At 39.0% G+C, this 19305-nt stretch overlaps 1 protein-coding gene across 3 annotated transcripts in view; it reads left to right on the top strand.

The window, feature by feature from the left end:
• The window catches only part of SARDH (sarcosine dehydrogenase), a 150576-nt gene that overhangs the window by 44855 nt on the left and 86416 nt on the right, over positions 1-19305 (top strand). For all 3 annotated transcript variants that reach the window (XM_001371871.3, XM_007475250.3, XM_056812662.1), the window contains 5 exons: positions 2410-2551; positions 5813-5896; positions 7485-7598; positions 13786-13924; positions 15414-15527. In XM_001371871.3, the coding sequence (XP_001371908.2) occupies positions 2410-2551; positions 5813-5896; positions 7485-7598; positions 13786-13924; positions 15414-15527 (593 nt within the window). The remainder of the gene's footprint in view (positions 1-2409; positions 2552-5812; positions 5897-7484; positions 7599-13785; positions 13925-15413; positions 15528-19305) is intronic.

Raw genomic sequence — 19305 nt, 5'->3', positions numbered from 1 at the left:
TGACGTGCTTAAAGTCACCCAGATAGATTCATGGCATAGCCAAGATTTGAACCTGGGTCCTCTGACTCCAAATAGCTCTTTACATTGCACCAGGCTGCACTTTCTATCCCATGGTAGCTGCTCCTGCTTCTAGAGAACACTAAGGAGAGAGGTAAAGAAAGGTCTGCACATCTCCCTTCTTTACCAATTGCAAATACTCAGTGTTGACTCTACTCCCAGAACCCAATTTTCATTAAAGAAAAATACACCCTTAGGTTCCACTTCATCTACCCCTGCTCAGCTGACAAACATTTGGATGATAAGGGGAACCAGTCCAGTCCCAGGAGGCTGTAAATTCATTGGTTGAAAGCACAGATCATTTTCTTATTCTCCCCCCCCCCCTCTTTATCCTTCTGTAGGCTCTCTTAGCTCCAGTAATGAACCATTTTTCTTTCTTCCTTTAAAAAACTCCTCAGTAATGTTTTATTTTTCCCAATTAAAAGCAAGTGTTAGCATTTATTTTCTACCATTTCGAGCTCCAAACTCTCTCCTTCCCTCCCTCCTCTTCTCCCTCCCTAAGGCAGTAAGCAATTTGATATAGGTATACATATGCTATCATACAAAACACATTTCCATCTCCCACATGTTGTGGAAGGAGATATGTATAAAGCAAACTCTTGAAGAAAATAATGTGGAAAATGGTATGCTTGAGTCTGCATTCATATTCCATCAGTTCTTTCTCTGGAGGTGGTTAGCATTTTTCATTATGAGTCCTTCGGGATTGAATGAACCATTTTTCCTGCAAAAGGTTTTCTGAGAGATCCTTTCATTAACATGTGTCTGTTCCAATTAGCCATTCTACAGCAAAACCACCACCCAGATTCTGTCAATGTTTCCAATGCCAGGAGGGAGAAGACAGGGAGGAGATGTGGAGTCTGGGAAACTTTTGATGTCTGTTGAGAGATACATTAGGAACTAACATGGTGGGGACTGGTGGAGGAGGAAGACCCAGGTCAAATAACAACATCAAAGATGATTTGGGGTGGGCAGTGGGGTGGCTCAGTGGATTGAGAGCCAGGCTTAGAGACAAGAGGTCCTAGATTCAAATCTGGCCTCAGACACTTCCCAGCTGTGTGACCCTGGGCAAGTCACTTAACCCCCATTGCCTAGCCCTGACCACTTTTCTGCCTTGGAGCCAATATACACTATTGACTCCAAGATGGAAGGTAAGGGTTTAAAAAAAAAAGATGATAGGGGGGAATTCAGAGAGGAATTAAAAGATCTGGGAGTGTGGCTTTCAAAAAAAAATTTTAAGCCCTTACTTTTTGGCTTAGAATCAGAATTAAGTAATGGTTCCAAGACAGAAGAACAGTAAAGGGTAGACCATTGGGGTTAAGTGACTTGCCCAGGGTCACACAGCTAGATAGTATCTGAAACCAGATTTGAACCCAGGATCTCCCATCTCCTGGTCTAGCTCTCCATATACTGAGCCATCTATCTATCCTATGAATTACATTTTCTAAATATGTTTTTTTTTTAATTTATGCCCATTACCATGCTATCTTTCTTTTTGTAATGTTGTTTTGGGAGGGTTTGGCTTATTTTTATTTTTGTCATTTAATTGTGGAACCTTCTTCCCACCAATGCAGATCACAAGTTCATCTAAAGTAAATGTCTTACTGATGGTCATATAGCTAGTATATACTCTATAAATACTGACTTTTAAGGCCAGTGCACATTCCCTCTACCCCAGCCCAGTTTCTTCAGCTTCTTAAAAAATTTTAAATAAGTTTTTAATTAATTTTTTTTAGATCACCACAGTTTCCTATATTAAAAATAGCATATTTTCAAGACAAAAGCAAAGGAAAAAGATGAATTAAAAATGATTAATACAGCTGATCAATACATCAAAAAAGTATGAAACTATGTACCTTATACAACATTTATGGACTTTTCATCTCTGCAAAGGGGTGCAGTGAGATTGTTTTATATCTTATCTTTCAAATCTAGCCTCTGCAAAGTGATAAATGATAGGAAAGTTAGCCAGACATTGTCTTTTCCTGCTATTACCCCCACCATCACCCCTTTTTGCTAGAGAGGCAATATGGTATGGTGGAAAGAGAACAGTACATAATCAGAAGACCTGGATTCAGTTCTCTCATTTATTAGCAGGGAGATCTTGGATATAATCTGATTCTGAGCTTCTTTATCCAAAAAAACAAGCTTCACAGGGTTATGAAGAAAGCACTTTGGATACTCTAAAATAGTATATAAACGCAAGTTCTTGTTCCTCCCTCCCTTCTCTCAAGGATTAGGATATTATTTCCTCTCAGAAAAAGCTCCTGATTTCAGCTGGTCCTTGCAGGGCCATTCACCATTCATCCTATACTTGGTGGCTGATAATCAACATCTTTTCTCCTTGTGACTCAGGCGCTTTCACCACTCCCTCACTGACAACCATCATTGGATCCGGGAGAGGAGTCATGAATCATATGCCAAGAACTATTCTGTCGTCTTCCCCCATGATGAGCCCCTGGCTGGCCGAAATATGAGGAGAGACCCACTCCATGAGGTATGGGGTATGAGGTATAAGGAAGATACCTTACAAATCATCCAGTGAAAATCCCCTCTCCCTAAATTTTGTAGATGAGGAAAGTGAGCCCAGAGAAGTAAAGTGATATACTTAAAGTCACTCAGTTTAGTGGCATAGTCAAGATTTGAATCCAGGTCCTCTGACTGCAAATAGAGAACTCTTTACATTGCATAATGTTGTTCTAACATTCTTTCCTGTGGTAACTGCTCCTAATTCTGCACATTCCCTTCTTTACAAATTGTAAAGACTCATTAATGTGGACTCTATTCCCAGAACTCAATTTAACATTAAATAGAAATACACTTTGATATTCTACTCTATCTACCCCTGCTCAAAACTGACACACAATTGGATGGTAAGGGGAACCAGCCCAGCCCCAGGAGGTGGTAATTCATTGGTTGAAGGTACAGATCATTTTCCCCTTCCCCTTTTTCTCTTCCATAGGCTCTCTTAGCTTTCAGTAATGAACCATTTTTCTTTTTTTTAAACTCTTCAGTAATGTTTTCCCCAATAAAAAACAAGTTTTAGCATTTTTCTCCTATTTTGAACTCCAAATTTTCTCCCTCCTCTCCCTCTCCTCACTCTCTAAGAGGATACGCAATTTGATATAGGTTATACGTATGCCATCATACAAACATATATAAAACATATAGTATAGCATGAAATTAGGAACTTGGGGGTAAGCAGACCAGGGTTCTAATTCAATCTTTGTCTCTAATTGGGTGTATAAATGTAGGCAAATCCCTTTCCCTCCATGGGCTCCAGAAGGGCCTTTTTACTCATCTACACAATAAGAAAGTTGAATTAAATCCCCTTTTAGCCCTAACAGGCTGTGACTATGATTTCATGACTCTGCTCAGAATCTTCTGAGTAGGAAATAGAAAAAACAGAGTTTTATATTTAGAGTCAGAGTTCAAATTCTAGCTCTACTACTCACCTTTCCTTTTGATCTCAGTTTCTCATCTGCAAAATTATGGGGGGAGGAGGAAGGATTAGGTGCCTCTGAGGTCCTTTCTAGTGCTAAATCTCTGATCTTTATATCCCCTAGCTCTTGGGAGATGCCCTATCACCATTCATGTTGATTTGGGGTATACAAATTAATCAACTTTGTCATCATCATAAATCTGTAACACATTTGCAGATTTGGTCGAGTCACTCCTCTCTCAAAAATCCTCACTGACTCCCTATTGCCTACTGGATAAAATTTAAATTCCTTTCCCAATTGTTGAAGTTTTCCACAATTGGTATTGCCCTGCTTTGCTAGCCTTATCTCTTATAATCTCCTTGACATAACTCTTTGCTGCATTCAAACTCCACTATCATTCCCTAAACATGCATTTAAGCCTTCACGCCCAAGTTTGGACTATTTTTCTTCATCATCTTCATGAACAAATGAGTGATTGTATCCCCAGGCGAAGATCCCCAAGAAGAGAACAGAAGGAATTGCATGCATTCTCCCCTTTGACAACAAGGTTTTGGCTGGGGTTAGGGGGCCGGTCAATCTGCATGGAGAAGCTCATTTCTTGTTACTCACTGGGTCTTAGCTTCTCCTTATACCAGGAGCACAGTTCTACTTGAGTAGCACCAGTCTGTACCTCTCTGACCCAAAGTCACTAGGGACCGTTGCCTTTTGGGATGCCTAACAAACGCAGCTTCATTAGGATAGTGACAGCTTGCTTTCAAGATTTAGAGGAATAAAACTTGTTCTCTAGGCTATAAATAGAAATGAATTGTTTCAAACATGTTCCACAATAAATGCCACTATTTTACTTAAATGTGACATGGGAAGGGCTGGATTCTCCCTCCCACCTTGGAGAATTATTAATTCACAGCAGCAAGGATTTCATAACATTTAGAGCTGGAGGGGGAGGGAAAAAACTGCCAGCATCTATCTACCTCGTCAGACGCTACAGAGAGTAGTGGATGTGACAAGCAGATGAAGATGAGGAGTATCAAAGAGGAATGAAATTCACAGGGACTATTTCCAAGAAGAAAGGTAATAATAGAATCCAGGCTTTGTTCTCTCTCTCTCTTCTCTCTCTCTCTCTCTCTCTCTCTCTCTCTCTCCCTCTGTTTCTCTTTCTGACTCTTGGTTTCTATCTCTGTCTCTCTTTATATAGATATATTTATAAATATACACAGATAAACACACGCACACACACATACACACATACACAAATACCCCCAATCACAGTAAAAAACAAACAGGTAAACTAAGAGGTCCTTAGGCAAGGAGATGAATTTGGTTGCGTAAGTATCCCTGAAATTTGAGAGAATGAAATTTGTGCCTGGAATATGACTCTGTAAGGAAATACCTTATTCAAAAGAAATGGAATAGATCATAGGAGGAATGGAGTAAAATCCTCTCCCAGCTCTGACATTTTGTGTTTTGAGCTCCCTCCCAGCTCTGACATTCTGTGGACTAAGGTGCCTCTCAGCCCTGGCATTCCATATTCTAAAACCTCTCCAAGCTCTAACATCCTGTGTTCTAAGGCCCCTTCTAGTTCTGATGTTCTTTGTTTTATAGTCTCTTCCATCTCTGACACTATATTCCAAGGCCCTGGTATTCTTTATTCTAAAACCCTTTTCAGTCCTAATTTTCTGTGATTGTGAGCATATGGATCAATTTCTGAACATAAATCTCTAGAAGTCCAGGAAGAGGCTTTGATGGTGTACATGATATAGTTTATTCCTTATGGAAACTTGAAATTTTCCTCTTGAAAACTACACTGAACACACATGCTCCTCAGATTCAGATTGTCAGTGTGGCAGATACAGAGTTCCCTAAGAAAACCCAGCACCATCAATTCATTCCAGAGGATTGTCCTAAAGTAGTGATGAAATAAGATCCATTTAAAATCCACTTATCTGACATGTTTCCCAATCGAAAAAGATGCCCTATCTCCTACCTCCTATTCTGGAGGATCTTCAGAGTAAAGTAGTACAGGCACAAGTTTGTCTTTAGCTGCCCTAGTCAGAAAAAGCATTAAACTGGAAGTCAAGAATCTTAGGTTCTAATCTTAGCTCTGTCCCTAATTTATTGTGTGACCCTTGTCTGCCTCATTTTTTTCTGTCTGCCTCAGTTTTCTCTAACTAGAAAACAAAGAAGTTGAACTAAATGGCATCCAGGTTCTCTCCAAATTCTGACATTTTGTAAATCCATAGCTGATTAACTAATAAATGGCCCACAGATGTGAAAGATCTCCCTACAATCATCTTCCTTTTCATCTTTCTGTCTAGGAGCTCCTCCAGCAGGGGTGTGTATTCCAGGAAAGACATGGCTGGGAGAGACCTGGATGGTTTAACCCACAGGGACCTGCTCCTGTAAGTACAACTACTGAGTTTGACAATTATTTCAGACCAAATGGAGATACAGCATAACCTGCTGAATGTAGAGATCAGCATTGCCTCAATATAGATATGACCCTTTCTTTCTCCTTCCCCCAATAGTTTCCTCACCTATCCGCTATATCACCTTCATGAGAGTCAAAGCCCAACTGTACCATTTCCCACCTATGACCTTGAGCAAGTCACTTGAATTCCTTATCTTTAAAACAGAGGAACTAGACCAGATAACTGTCTTTTAATGTGCCCCCCCCCTTTAAACACTTATCTTCCATCTTAAAATTAATACTGTGAATTGAACAAAGGCAAAAGAGTGGTAAGGGCTAGGCAATGGGAGTTAAGTGACTTGCCCAGGGTCACATAGCTGGGAAGTGTCTGAAGTTAGATTTGAATCCAGGACCTCCTGTCTCTATATCTGGCTCTCAATCCACTGAACTACCTAGCTACTCCCTCTATCTATTTTTTTTTTAAAGCAAGTTCATCAATGTCAGGCTAAAAATTCCTGCCTAGATCAATTCCTTCATTTTATATACATGAGGATAGAGAAATGCAATGGATTGCCAAAAATCAAGTAACTAGATTTGAACCCAGGTCTTCAGACTCCAAATCTAGCGATCTATGTACTATAACATGCCATGCCTTTACAGAGGGATTGAACTATCATGAAAATCTAGCTACTTAGACTCTGAGTATCACTATCATAAATCTTTGAATGAGTTAGAATTTAAAGATAAATAGAATTTTTAGAGTAAGAGCAAGGCATCAGAAATCATCTACTTCAATTACATTTTACAGGAAGGAAACATAAACCCTGAGAGGTCTAAGCCAGTCAGGGGGATAGAGTATAAGTATGGCTCCCATTTCCATACTCTTTACTCTTCTAGAATATCCTGCTTAGTTGAGCAATGAAAGGGGCTCTACCAACAAATTCCCCCTTGAAAGGCCACTGCTTGTGTGGTAGGACATTACGGGTACCCAAAAGGCCAGTGATCTCCATCCTAACTCTTCCACTTGCTGATCATCACCCCAAATTTCATCATTTCTATTTCATGTATAATTGTATGTTGCTAGTTGAGTAATCAAAGTCTGCCTTTTCAAGTGAAGAGAAGGAAGCCCATGGAGAGCCCCACTTCCTTCAGCAGAGCTGTTTTTGCAGTCTCTAGAGTTTGGGGGGGCATGCTTTGTATACACAGTAGAGCCTTTAGTGGCTTACAACTTCTTCAGCTTGCACCTGTGGAACTATGGCTGAAATTGGAGGTGAGATTACTGAGGGGTTTGGCAGCTTCATTAGTGTGAGAATTAGCTTGGCTCAAGCACAACTAGTAAAATGAGCAGGGGAATTAGGAAAGCATCAACAAAGGACAAAGAGCTTTGTCAGTAGATAGCTGGAGTGAGATAGAGACATCAAAACTTGAACAGAGGCCAAAAAGAGAAAATACAGAAAGTCCAAAGATTGTGCAGGTGGATGGGTAAGCAAGAAAAACCAGACAGACTCATTCTTGTTATCTCATTTACCAGGGTCCATTCCTCTGTTTGTCTAGAAACTTCATCTCTCTTCTTTTCCCAGATCCTCCCTTATGACTATTATGGGGCATATGAGCACCAGCCCCATGAAGACTATAAGTACAACAGACTGCTTGGCAATGAGTACACCTTTGATTTCCCCCCTCATCATGATGTTGTAAGTAAAAAAAGGAAGATTCAGAGATTGTTCAGGCAAAAGATGAGTTTTCTCAATCTTTAGTAAGGAAATATTTGAGCGCCTTATAGGTTGGGGGCCAGAGATACTTAGGGGCTTAATTCCTGTTAGCAGCCTCATTCATGTGTATATTTTCCCATTCCTTTTACCCTTCATGCCCTTGTTTGATCCTTTCTCCCCTTTTTAAGTATAATTTTTATTTCATTTTATTTTAAAAATATTTTTCCATGGTTCTATTATTTGTGTTCTCTTGCTCCCCTCTTTCTTCCCTCTTCCTGGAACTTACAAGCAATTCTACTGGGTTATATATGTATTATCACTCAATGCCTATTTCCATATTATTGATTTTTGTAATAGAATAATCTTTTAACACCCAAATCCTAAATCATATAACCATGTAAACAAGTAATAAATCCTGTTTTTCTACTGCATTTCTTCTCCAACATATCTTTCTCTAGATATGGATAGCATTCTTTCTCATAAGTCCCTTGGGATTGTCCTGGATCATTGCATTGTTATTAGTAGCAAAGTTCCTCTCTCCTTTTTAAGGAGAAATACACCATTTTATTTTTCTCTAGCAAATTATCCTCCTTAGCAAAAGGAAATGGTTCTCAGTATCAACAGGAGTCCATTTGAACACTTGGGGAGAATATAAGACACACTTTTTTCTTAAACCCAAAGTCCCAACTTTGGGGACAAGAACCCACTATTTGACAAAAACTGCTGGGAAAATTGGAAAATAATATGGGATAAATTAGGTTTAGATCAACATCTTACAATCTATACCAAGATTAACTCAAAGTGGGTAAATGACTTAACTAAGAATGAAATTATAAGTAAATTAGGTGAACCTGTCAGATCCATGGGAAAGGGAAGAATTTAAGACCAAGCAAAAGATAGAGAGCATTATAGGATGTAAAATGAATAATTTTTATTATATTAAATTTAAAAGGGGTTGTACAAACAAAACCAATGCAACCAAATTAGAATAGAAGCAACAAACTGGGAAAAAATTTTATAACAAAATTCTCTGACAAAGGTCTAATTTCTCAAATTTATAAGGAACTAAGTCAAATGTACAAGAAATCAAGCCATTCCCCAATTGATAAGTGGTCAAGGGATATGAATAGGCAGTTTTCAGATGAAGAAATCAAAACTATCAATAATCACATGAAAAAGTGTTCTAAATCCCTCCTTATTAATGAAATGCAAATCAAAACAACTCTGAAGTACCTCTTTATACCTAGCAGACTGGCCAATATGACAGTAAAGGAAAATAAGAAATGTTGGAGGGAATGTGGCAAAATTGGGACACTAATGCATTCCTGGTGGAGTTGTGCATTGATCCAACCATTCTGGAAGGTAATTTAGAATTTTGCCCAAAGGGCTTTAAAAGATTGCATGCCCTTTGATCAAACTATTCAACTACTGAGTTTGTACCCCAGAGAGATAAAAAATAATTGGAGATGGTTCTGTTTGTACAAAAATATTTATAGCTGCCCTTTTGTGGTGGCAAAAAAATTGGAAAATGAGGGGATGTCTATTGATTGGGGAATGGCTGAACAAATTGTGGTATCTGATGGTGATGGAATACTATTGTGCTATAAGGAATGATGAACTGCTTGATTTCTATAAAAATTGGGAAGACCTCTATGAATTGATGTGAAGTGAAATGAGCAGAACCAGGAAAACATCGTACTCAGTAACTGAAAGATTGTGGGATGATCAAATTACTTTGCTATTAAAAGCAATGCAATGATTCAGGACAATCCTGAAGGACTTATGAGAAAGAACACTATCCACATCTAGAAAAAGAACTGTGGGAGTAGAAATGCTGAAGAAAAACACATGATTTATCACTTGTTTATATGGGTAAAGGATTTGGGGGGTTGGTTTTAAAAAATTGATCTACTACAAAAATGAATAATATGGAAATAGGCATTGAATGATAATACATGTATAACCCAATGGAATTGCTTGTATGCTCTGGGAGGGGGAGGAAAAAGGGGAGGGAAAGAACATGAATCATGTAACCATGAAAAAAATACTTTAAAAAGACATACATTTTCCTGAAATGGAAATGGAATCAGATTCAACTCCATTATGTTCTTATGGGCATCTTTGCCCAAATTCAGGGTAGAGGGCAGAACACTGATTTAGCAGGTGACAGATTATGTTTTTGGACAAACCTAGAACTAATTTGGTCATATCATTTCCCTCTATTCTTTTCTTTCTTTTTTTTTTTTAAATCTCTAACTTTCCTCTCAGAATCAATACTGTGTATTGGTTGGAAGGCAAAAAATGGCAAGGGCTAGGCAACTGGGGTAAGTACTTGCCTAGGCATCACACAGTTAGGAAGTATCTAAGGTGAGATTTGAAACAAGGATCTTCCAGCCCCTGGCCCGGCTCTCTATGCACCAAGTCACCTAATTGCCCCCTTAGAGGGGTGTTTTCAATTGGTGGGAGAAATCAGAATCACACAGAAGAAACAAAGAATAGTGTGTTGCACTGGATCACAAAGGGAAGTATCTTGTAGAGATAGGTTTTGTTAAGGAAAGCATTCTAGAGGAGGGCTCTGAAGGGTGGGAGAGATTGGATAGGAAAACAGGGAGAACACTTTGACAAAAAGGCAAGAAGTGGAGAAGAAGCTTGTTATGTCTGTGGTATAGTGAGAAGACTGATCTGACAAGAGTCAGAGGATGGTGCCTGTTCGGGAGCAGTGAGACATACATTTAGAGAGGCCAGTGAGGCCAGGTTATGAATATCAAGAGGAGACAGGGATCCATTGAAAGGAAGGCTGTCTAAATGAAAGCATGGTTTGTTGAGAAGAGATAGATGGGATTTAATAAATAATACTAAAAGCTGGTACTTTGAAAAAACAAATAAAACAGACAAAGTACTGGTCAATTTAATTTTTAAAAAAGGAAAGAAGAAAATCAAGTTAACAGTATCAAAGATGAAAAGGGAGATCTCACCTCTACTGAAGAGGAAATTAAAACAATCATTAAGAGCTATTATGCCTAATTATATGGCAATAAATATGGCAATCTAGGTGATATGGATGAATATTTACAAAAATATAAATTGCCTAGATTAGTAGAAGAAGAAATAGAATACCTAAATAACCCCATATCAGAAAAAGAAATTGAACAAGTCATCAAAGAACTCCCTAAGAAAAAATCCCCAGGACCAGATGGATTCACAAATGAATTCTATCAAACATTCAAAGAACAACTAATCCCAATATTATATAAACTATTTGACAGAATAAGCAAAGAAGGAGTTCTACAAATTCCTTTTACGACACAAATATAGTACTGATTCCAAAGCTAGGCAGGTCAAAAACAGAGAAAGAAAACTATAGACCAATCTCCTTAATGAACATAGATGCAAAAATCTTAAATAGAGTACTAGCAAAAAGACTCCAGCAAGTGATCACAAGGGTTATTCATTATGACCAGGTGGGATTTATACCAGGAATGCAAGGATGGTTCAATATTGGGAAAACTATCCACATAATTGACCATATCACCAAGCAAAGCAACAAAAATCACATGATTATAGCAATAGATGCAGAAAAACCCTTTGACAAAATATAACACTCATTCCTATTGAAAACACTAGAAAGCATAGGAATAGAAGAGTCGTTCCTAAAAATAATAAACAGTATATATCTAAAACCATCAGCAAATATTATCTGCAATGGAGATAAACTAGAAGCCTTCCCAATAAGATCAGGAGTGAAACAAGGATGCCCATTATCACCTCTATTATTTAATGTTGTACTAGAAACACTAGCAGTAGCAATTAGAGAAGAAAAAGAAATATCACTCTTTGCAGATATGATGATCTACTTAAAGAATCCTAGAGAATTAACTAAAAAGCTAGTAGAAATAATCAACAACTTTAGCAATGTTGCAGGATACAAAATAAACCCACATAAGTCATCATCATTTCTATATATTTCCAACACATCTCAGCAGCAAGAATTAGAAAGGGAAATTCCATTTAAAATCACCCTAAACAATATAAAATCTTTAGGAATCTATCTGCCAAGACAAACACAGGAATTATACAAACACAACTATAAAACATTCTTCACACAATTAAAACTAGATGTAAACAATTGGAAAAACATCAATTGCTCATGAGTAGGACAAGCTAACATAATAAAAATAACAATCCTTCCCAAACTAATTTACTTATTTAGTGCCATACCCATTGAACTACCAAAAAACTTTTTTACTGAATTAGAAAAAACCATAACAAAGTTTATTTGGAAGAACAAAAGATCAAGGATATCCAGGGAAATAATGAAAAAAAAATGGGAAGGAAGGTGGCTTTGCAGTCTCAGATCTCAAACTATATTATAAAGCAATGGTCATCAAAAAAATATGGTACTGGCTAAGAGACAGAAAAGAGGAATAGACTTGGGGTAAGAGTCTATGATAAGCCCAAAGATCCCAGCTTTTGGGACAAAAATCCACTATTTGATAAAAACTTCTGGGAAAATTGGAAGAAGTATGCGAGAGATTGGGTTTGGATCAACATCTCACATCCTATACCAAGATAAACTCAGAATGGGTGAATGACTTGAATATTAAGAAGGAAACTATAAGTAAATTAGGTGAACACAGAATAGTATACATGTCAGATCTTTGGGAAAGGAAAGATTTTAAGACCAAACAAGAGTTAGAAAAAATCACAAAATGTAAAATAAATATTTTGATTACATTACATTAAAAAGTTTTTGTACAAACAAAATCAATGCAACCAAAATAAGAAGGGAAGCAACAATTTGGGGAAAAATCTTCATAATAAAAACCTCTGACAAAGGTCTAATTACTCAGATTTATAAAGAGCTAAATCAATTGTACAAAAAATCAATTGATAAAAAAACCCAATTGATAAATGGGCAAGGGACATGAATAGGCAATTTTTAGATAAAGAAATAAAAACAATAAGCACACAAAAAAAGTTCTAAATCTCTTATAATTATCGAGATGCAAATCAAAACAACTCTGAGGTATCACCTCTCACGTACTAGATTGGCTAACATGACAGCAGAGGAAAGTAATGAATGTTGGAGGGGATGTGGCAAAATTGGGACATTGATTTATTGCTGGTGGAGTTGTGAATTGATCCAGCCATTCTGGAGGGCAATTTGGAACTATGCCCAAAGGGCACTAAAAGACTGCCTGCCCTTTGATCCAGCTATAGCACTGTTGGGTTTGTACCCCAAAGAGATAATGAGGAAAAAGACTTGTACAAGAATATTCATAGCTGCGCTCTTTGTGGTAGCAAAAAATTGGAAAATGAGGGGATGCCCTTCAATTGGGGAATGGCTGAACAAATTGTGGTATATGTTGGTGATGGAATACTATTGTGCTCAAAGGAATGATAAAGTGGAGGAATTCCATGTGAACTGGAATGACCTCCAGGAACTGATGCAGAGTGAAAGGAGCAGAACCAGGAGAACATTGTATACAGAGACTAACACACTGTGGTATAATCGAATGTAATAGACTTCTCCACTAGTGACAATGCAGTGATCCTGAACAACTCAGAGGGATTTCTGAGAACGAAGACTATCCACATACAGAGGAAAAACTGTGGGAGTAGAAATACAGGAGAAAAACAACTGCTTGATCACATAGGTCGATGGGGATGTGATTGGGGATGTAGACTCAAAAAGATCATCCTAGTGCAAACATCAACAACATGAAAATAGGTTTTGATCAAGGACACATGTAAAACCCAATGTAATTGCAGTCAGCTATGGGAAGGGGTAGGGGAAGGGGAGGGAAAGAATATGATTCCTGTAAGGAAGCAATAATGTTCTAAATTGACTAAATAAATAAAAATTTTTAAAAAGAGATAGACAGTAGTGACACCTAGCATAAGCTTGGTTGAAGCTCTGATCACAAAGTCTTCAACCTCTATCTGTTTCCTTCTGTAAAATGGGCGTAAGAATACTTTCACTCCATGCTTGACAGTGCTATTGTCAGGAAAGGGCTTTTGTAAACCTTTGAATGCTACAGAAATGTGAGTTATTATTAATTCTCCTTTGTTTCCCGTCTTCTCAAGGAACTTTTTATTTTTCCCTTGCAAGTGTCTCTGTTAAAGAAGAACAATTAAACTTCATCTCCTCCCCCTGTGTTCTTTTTAGATACAGAAGGAATGTTTATCCTGTAGAAATGCGGTGGCTGTGTTTGACATGTCTTACTTTGGGAAATTCTATCTGGTTGGTCCTGAAGCCAGGAAGGCTGCAGATTGGCTCTTCTCAGCTGATGTCCATAAACCCCCAGGTAGGGGAGGGAGGAATCTCAGATAATTGGACCATTTATGCTGCCCCTGTAATTCTTTTTTTCTTTCTTTCATGGAAACCAAGGTAATTGATGGAATCTGGTGTCCCTATTGTACTTGTAAGAAATGAATTTTGGTTTTTAGATTCCCTCACCACACCTGTTGCCAGGTCTTGGTAATACCAAATGTTTCATTTCTGGGACTTTGAGCTAAATTTTTGCAAAGGGGACTCCAGCAGCCTCAGAAATTCTTCAAGAAGCTCTATTCTTCTCCCAAGATCTGCAAGGGCTGCTTAGGCAATCACCATGCCTTATAGGTCCTGTCCTAGAGAGGTTGGACATATGAATACAGAACTTAGGTGATTTATGTTCAGCTTATCTGGTCTTAGTAAGGGGTTATAGGGAAGTAAGGAGAGAAGGCATTGAAGGGAATGCCTCAATTTCTTTAAGGAATATTACCTTGTTTATTGTGTTCAAATGTGGATCACATTTTCAGGTTCGATAGAGTACAAAGAAGGTAAACTTTGCTTGGTGGTCAGGAGGAGATAAAAGTTCTAGTCTTGGCTCTGTCTCCCACACATTACGCTATTGAGAAAGTCAGCCCCACCCTGTCCTCACTTCACCCCACTATCACCACATTCACTCCACCCCTCCCCCTCAATTTTCTTATCTCTTCAGTGATGGATTTGGATAATATAAGGTTATCAAATCATAGGTCATCAAGTCCCACTCCCTCATTTTAAAGACGAGGAAACTAAAGGATAGAGAAGCCACGTAAGCCATCCAAAGTCACACAAGTACCAAGTGGCAGCGCTAGTGCTTCTTAGCTCTGCTATTAGATGCATCTCTAAGTCATCTACATCATCTCATCGAACTAGGAATCTGTCCTATATTTAAGGACCCCCAAGGAAGAGACTCCATAGTGCCCCTGGGTAATCCCCCCTATATTCAGCATCTTCTCAGTGTTGGAAAATTACTCACTAAAAATGTCTGCCCTAAATCCCTCAAGCTGCAGAGTAAACCTAATTCTAGGTTCAGTATAGATGGAAAAGTCACCCAACAATCTAATCTATGTAATGTGAAGCTGGCTTGATACAGCAATAAAGAAGAGGAAGGAAGGTCCTAGCCCCTAAGTGAATCCACACTTTCAAAAAATGGAAATTGAATAAGACACTTGGGAGAGGAAAAGAGTCCCAGCTTCCCATGGAAGGATTAATTGGGTAAGCAGTCCTTTTATTGGTCAAACTAGATAAAAGAACTAAGATTTTTTTTACTGTCTACCCATCACAGGAAAATGACAAGATGGAGCCATGTGCCCTTATCTCTATCGCATCCTGCCTTTGGGGATGTCTTCTTTGTCTCTCTTAGTGCTTTTATTCTCCACACTCTTCAACTCTCGCTCATGAACATGATCCATAACTTGGTCCATTATTAATCCCCTCTCAGATATTCTTTATTATCCCTTCAAAAGGTTATTTCCTCTTTTTCCTAGGCTCCACAGTGTATACGTGCATGCTGAATCACCGGGGAGGCACTGAGAGTGACCTGACAGTAAGTCGCCTAGCTCTGGATTCCGAGACCTTTCCACTCACCCCTTCATTTGAAGGTAAGATATACCTAAATTACACTGGGCCAGTGGCCTCTCCTCAAAGGAAACAACAAAGCAGCCCTGAATGTTTAATTTCACGAACCTGAGTCTTTAAATTGGGGACAATGAGGTCTAAAAACTGAAGTCCCCCACAGAGCTGGCTTTGCCTAATTCTTCCCTCTGTAATTATATAGTTTAACCTGTGGGTGGGTGACCAGGTGTGGCATAATTGAAGGCCTCATTGTGGGGTAAAAGTAGGGTTTGACCAGATTCCCCAGTGGGGGCAGTGAGTACTCAGTGATTATATCTATGAATGTGCCTGTGGCTTACAGGAGGCCCTGACTGTGGGCTAGTTTTTATAAAAGAAACCTGTTGAGAACCAGCGGTTGGTTGGTTCAGTTGGCAGAATACCATGTTAATGTTTCATCCCAGGCGGCCACGTTAATTGTGTAACCTTGGGCAAATTAGGTCTTTTTCCCCTGGGTCTTAGGGTCTCACTTTACATGGTCCCTATGCTCTTAATCTATGATTCTGTAGACTCTATTCATTTTACACTCCCCTCCCCAGCAGTCCTTTGCCAGCCCCACTCCATCCATGCCCCTCCACCAAGTCAGTCTACAAATTTCACTTGCTCTGCTCTCCCTGGCCACAAACAGCAGCCCTCATCCTAGCCACTGTTATATAAGTACTTGACCATGCAAGGGGGTGAAGGTATGATTCAGAGTTAATTCCATCCCCCACTCTACTGGAAAACAGTCTAAATGGTCAGGATTGTTGCCTTTTTAATGGGAAGGGTGCATTTATAAAAAGAAAGTTGCACTAATTGTGTCTCCCTCACTTAGACCGGGATAACCATATGACAGCTCACAGCTTCCAGAAGATGGTGACAGTTGTACTCCTCTGTGTAGGCATCCAGATCTCCTGCAGGTCTGAAATCTGCAAGATTCTAGCCTTTATTCTGTTCCATGCCAATAGATTTCCCCTAGATTTTTAACGAAGACACCAGACTGAGTGTTCTACCTCTCCCCTCTCCAGCCCTCGCCTCCATTTAGGTATCGGGACTGAATCCTGCTCAAAAAGAGATAGACAATGAACATCCTAGTGCAAATACCAACAACATGGAAAGGGCACATGCGATACCCAGTGAAACTGCACGTTGGCTATGGGAGGGGTGGTGGGAGGGGAAGGAGGAATAGAAAATGATTTTTGTAACCAAGGAACAATGTTTGAAATTAAAAAAAAAATTATTGACTGCCTGGTCAGGGAGGAGGATGAAGGGAGAAAGAGAATATGAATTATAAAGTGTCGGAAAACAGTTGTCAAAAATAATTTCTAGATATAATGAAGGGGAGGGAGGTGGATGAGCCAGGTGGGTCAGTGGATTGAGAGCCAGGCCCCAGAGACAGGAGGTCCAGGGTTCAAATCTGGACTCAGGCACCTCCTAGCTGTGTGACCCTGGGCAAGTCACTTAACCACCATTGCCTAGCCCTTACTGTTCTTTTGCCTTAGAATTGAGTATTGGTCCTGTTATAATTAAAAAAATAATATTTCTTGCAAAAATAAAAACTGAACAGCACTGGAAAACTAGGATTAAAAACTGTGAGAAAAAGAAAAAAAAAGAGTAAGACAAATTCTTTTTCTGGGAGCAGTTTGCTATCTGTGAAGACAGTATACACCCGATCCAGAGACTAAAGGTCACTTGCAAAGTCATATTGAATAGAATCAAAACCTCTTAGATCTGGAAGTGACCTTAGAATAAAGATGTCAGAGCATGAAGTGACCTTGGAACAGAATGTCAGAATGTATAATGCCAAAGCAAAAAGTTACCTGGGAATAGAACATGTCCGAACTAGAGATCTTAGGACATAGAATATCAGAGCAAAAAGTGACTCTGAAACATAACATTTCAGGACTGGAAGGAACCCTGGGACAAAGAACCTTAGAACACAGAGTGACAGAGCAAAAACTGACCTAGAAACCCAGAATGTGAGAGCTGAGAGAGAACTCAGATAATAGATTGTTAGAACTTAGACTATCCAAGTAAAAAGTGGCTTTGTAACCTAAAATGTCAGAGCGAAAGCGTGACCTTGAAACCCAGACTGTTAGAACTGGAAGAGACCTCCGATGATAGTGTTAGAACATAAAATATCAGAGCAAAAAGTGACCTTGAAATTTAGAATGTCAGAGCTGGAAAAGGTATTCATTAGAATAGGGATTCTACCCCTGGGACCTGTGCACAGATTTCAGGGTTTTCCATTTACTTTGGTGGGGGAAAAAAAAAGAAATTTTATTTTCATACGTTTCTAATTGAAAATTAGCATTTTCTTCAATTATAAATTTAAATATATATATGTCTATATATTCTAAATAGAGAGCCATAGACTTCACCATATTGCCAAAGGTGTCTATGTTAAAAAAATGGTTCAGGATCCTTAGAACAGGTAAAAGCAATAAGATCTCTTAGAACAGAATTCCAGGGAGGACAAAGATTTCAACAGATATCTAATCCAAAGCCTCTATTTTACAGGTGGGGAAAAAGAGTGGGTAGAGGGGTGGTCCCTTGCCCAGGGTTACCCACTGATTTAGTGGAAAATTAAGGTCAGAATCCATCCAGGTCTCCTGACTCCCAGAAGACTGTCTGCCACAGTGCAGGCTGACTATCAGAGTTTGGAGGGTGGCAGGATAAAGGCAAACAATGAGAGTTACTTATTCAGCACTGAAATACAACAATGAGGCCTCTAGGGCTTGGGTTTGAGGAAACTCATAGGCATATCTCCTTCTGCACAGGGAGTTAGCAATGATGTTAAGTTCATAAACTTGTGGAATACAACAGCTAGAAGGAAATTAGAGGTCATCCAGGCTATCTCCTTTCACTTTACAGGTAAGGAAACTGAGGCCTAGAAAAGGAATGTGGTTTCCCCAATTTCTATTTGGTACCAAGGAAGAGGAAAGAGCAAAATTACTAGACTAGGTGATAGGGAAATGTGCTAATTGATTCTCAGAGTGTTTTGCACTGAAGTGTGGCACCTAAGAATAAAATTAAACTGTTTTGTGATGAGGAAGTTTGCACATCTTTCTGTTTTCCGACCTGCTAGCATGAGCTTGTAGGTGATTAGCAACGTACTGCTGTTTTACTCTTGTCATGGGGCCTTCTTCTCCCATTGGAATAGACGTCTCATTGATTACAGGAACGACGCCAAGTTTTTAGATTGTACCTCAGAGCTCAGGGTTTCTTGCTCTAAGATTTGCACTCAATCTATTTATTAAAAAAAAAAAAAAAACTTTTTTTAAAACCCTTATCTTCCAATGGGGGCATAAGCTAGGTGGCTCAGAGGATTGAGAGCCAGGTCTCGAGATGGGAGATCTTTAGGTTAAATATGGTCTCACACACTTCCCAGTTGTGTGACAGGGATGTGCCCTTATCCTGTCACCCTCCATTTGGAGGGCAAGTCACTTTACCCCCACTGCCTATTCTTTACCACTCTTTTGCCCTGGAACAGTACACAGTATTGATTCTAAGACAGAAAGTGAGAGTTTAAACAAAATAAAATGAAAACCTTTACCTACTATTTTAGAATCAATACTAAGTATTGGTTTCAAGGCCATTTCCTTTCTAGGAAGTCAAGAAGCTGGGAAGGACTTTCAGACTGGAAGAAGAGATGGTCCCACCACCTTCTACACTGGTCAGACCATACCTGCAGGGTTGCATGTGGTCCTGGACATAATATTTTAGGAAGGCTATTGTCAACTTGGGTCATATCTAGAGAAGGGCAACTATAGTGGGGAGAAAACCAGG

Source organism: Monodelphis domestica, chromosome 1 (assembly GCF_027887165.1).
Source record: "Monodelphis domestica isolate mMonDom1 chromosome 1, mMonDom1.pri, whole genome shotgun sequence".
NCBI classification, from domain to species: domain Eukaryota; kingdom Metazoa; phylum Chordata; class Mammalia; order Didelphimorphia; family Didelphidae; genus Monodelphis; species Monodelphis domestica.
Note: the sequence above shows the minus strand (reverse complement) of the source record. Positions and strands in the feature narration are given on the sequence as shown.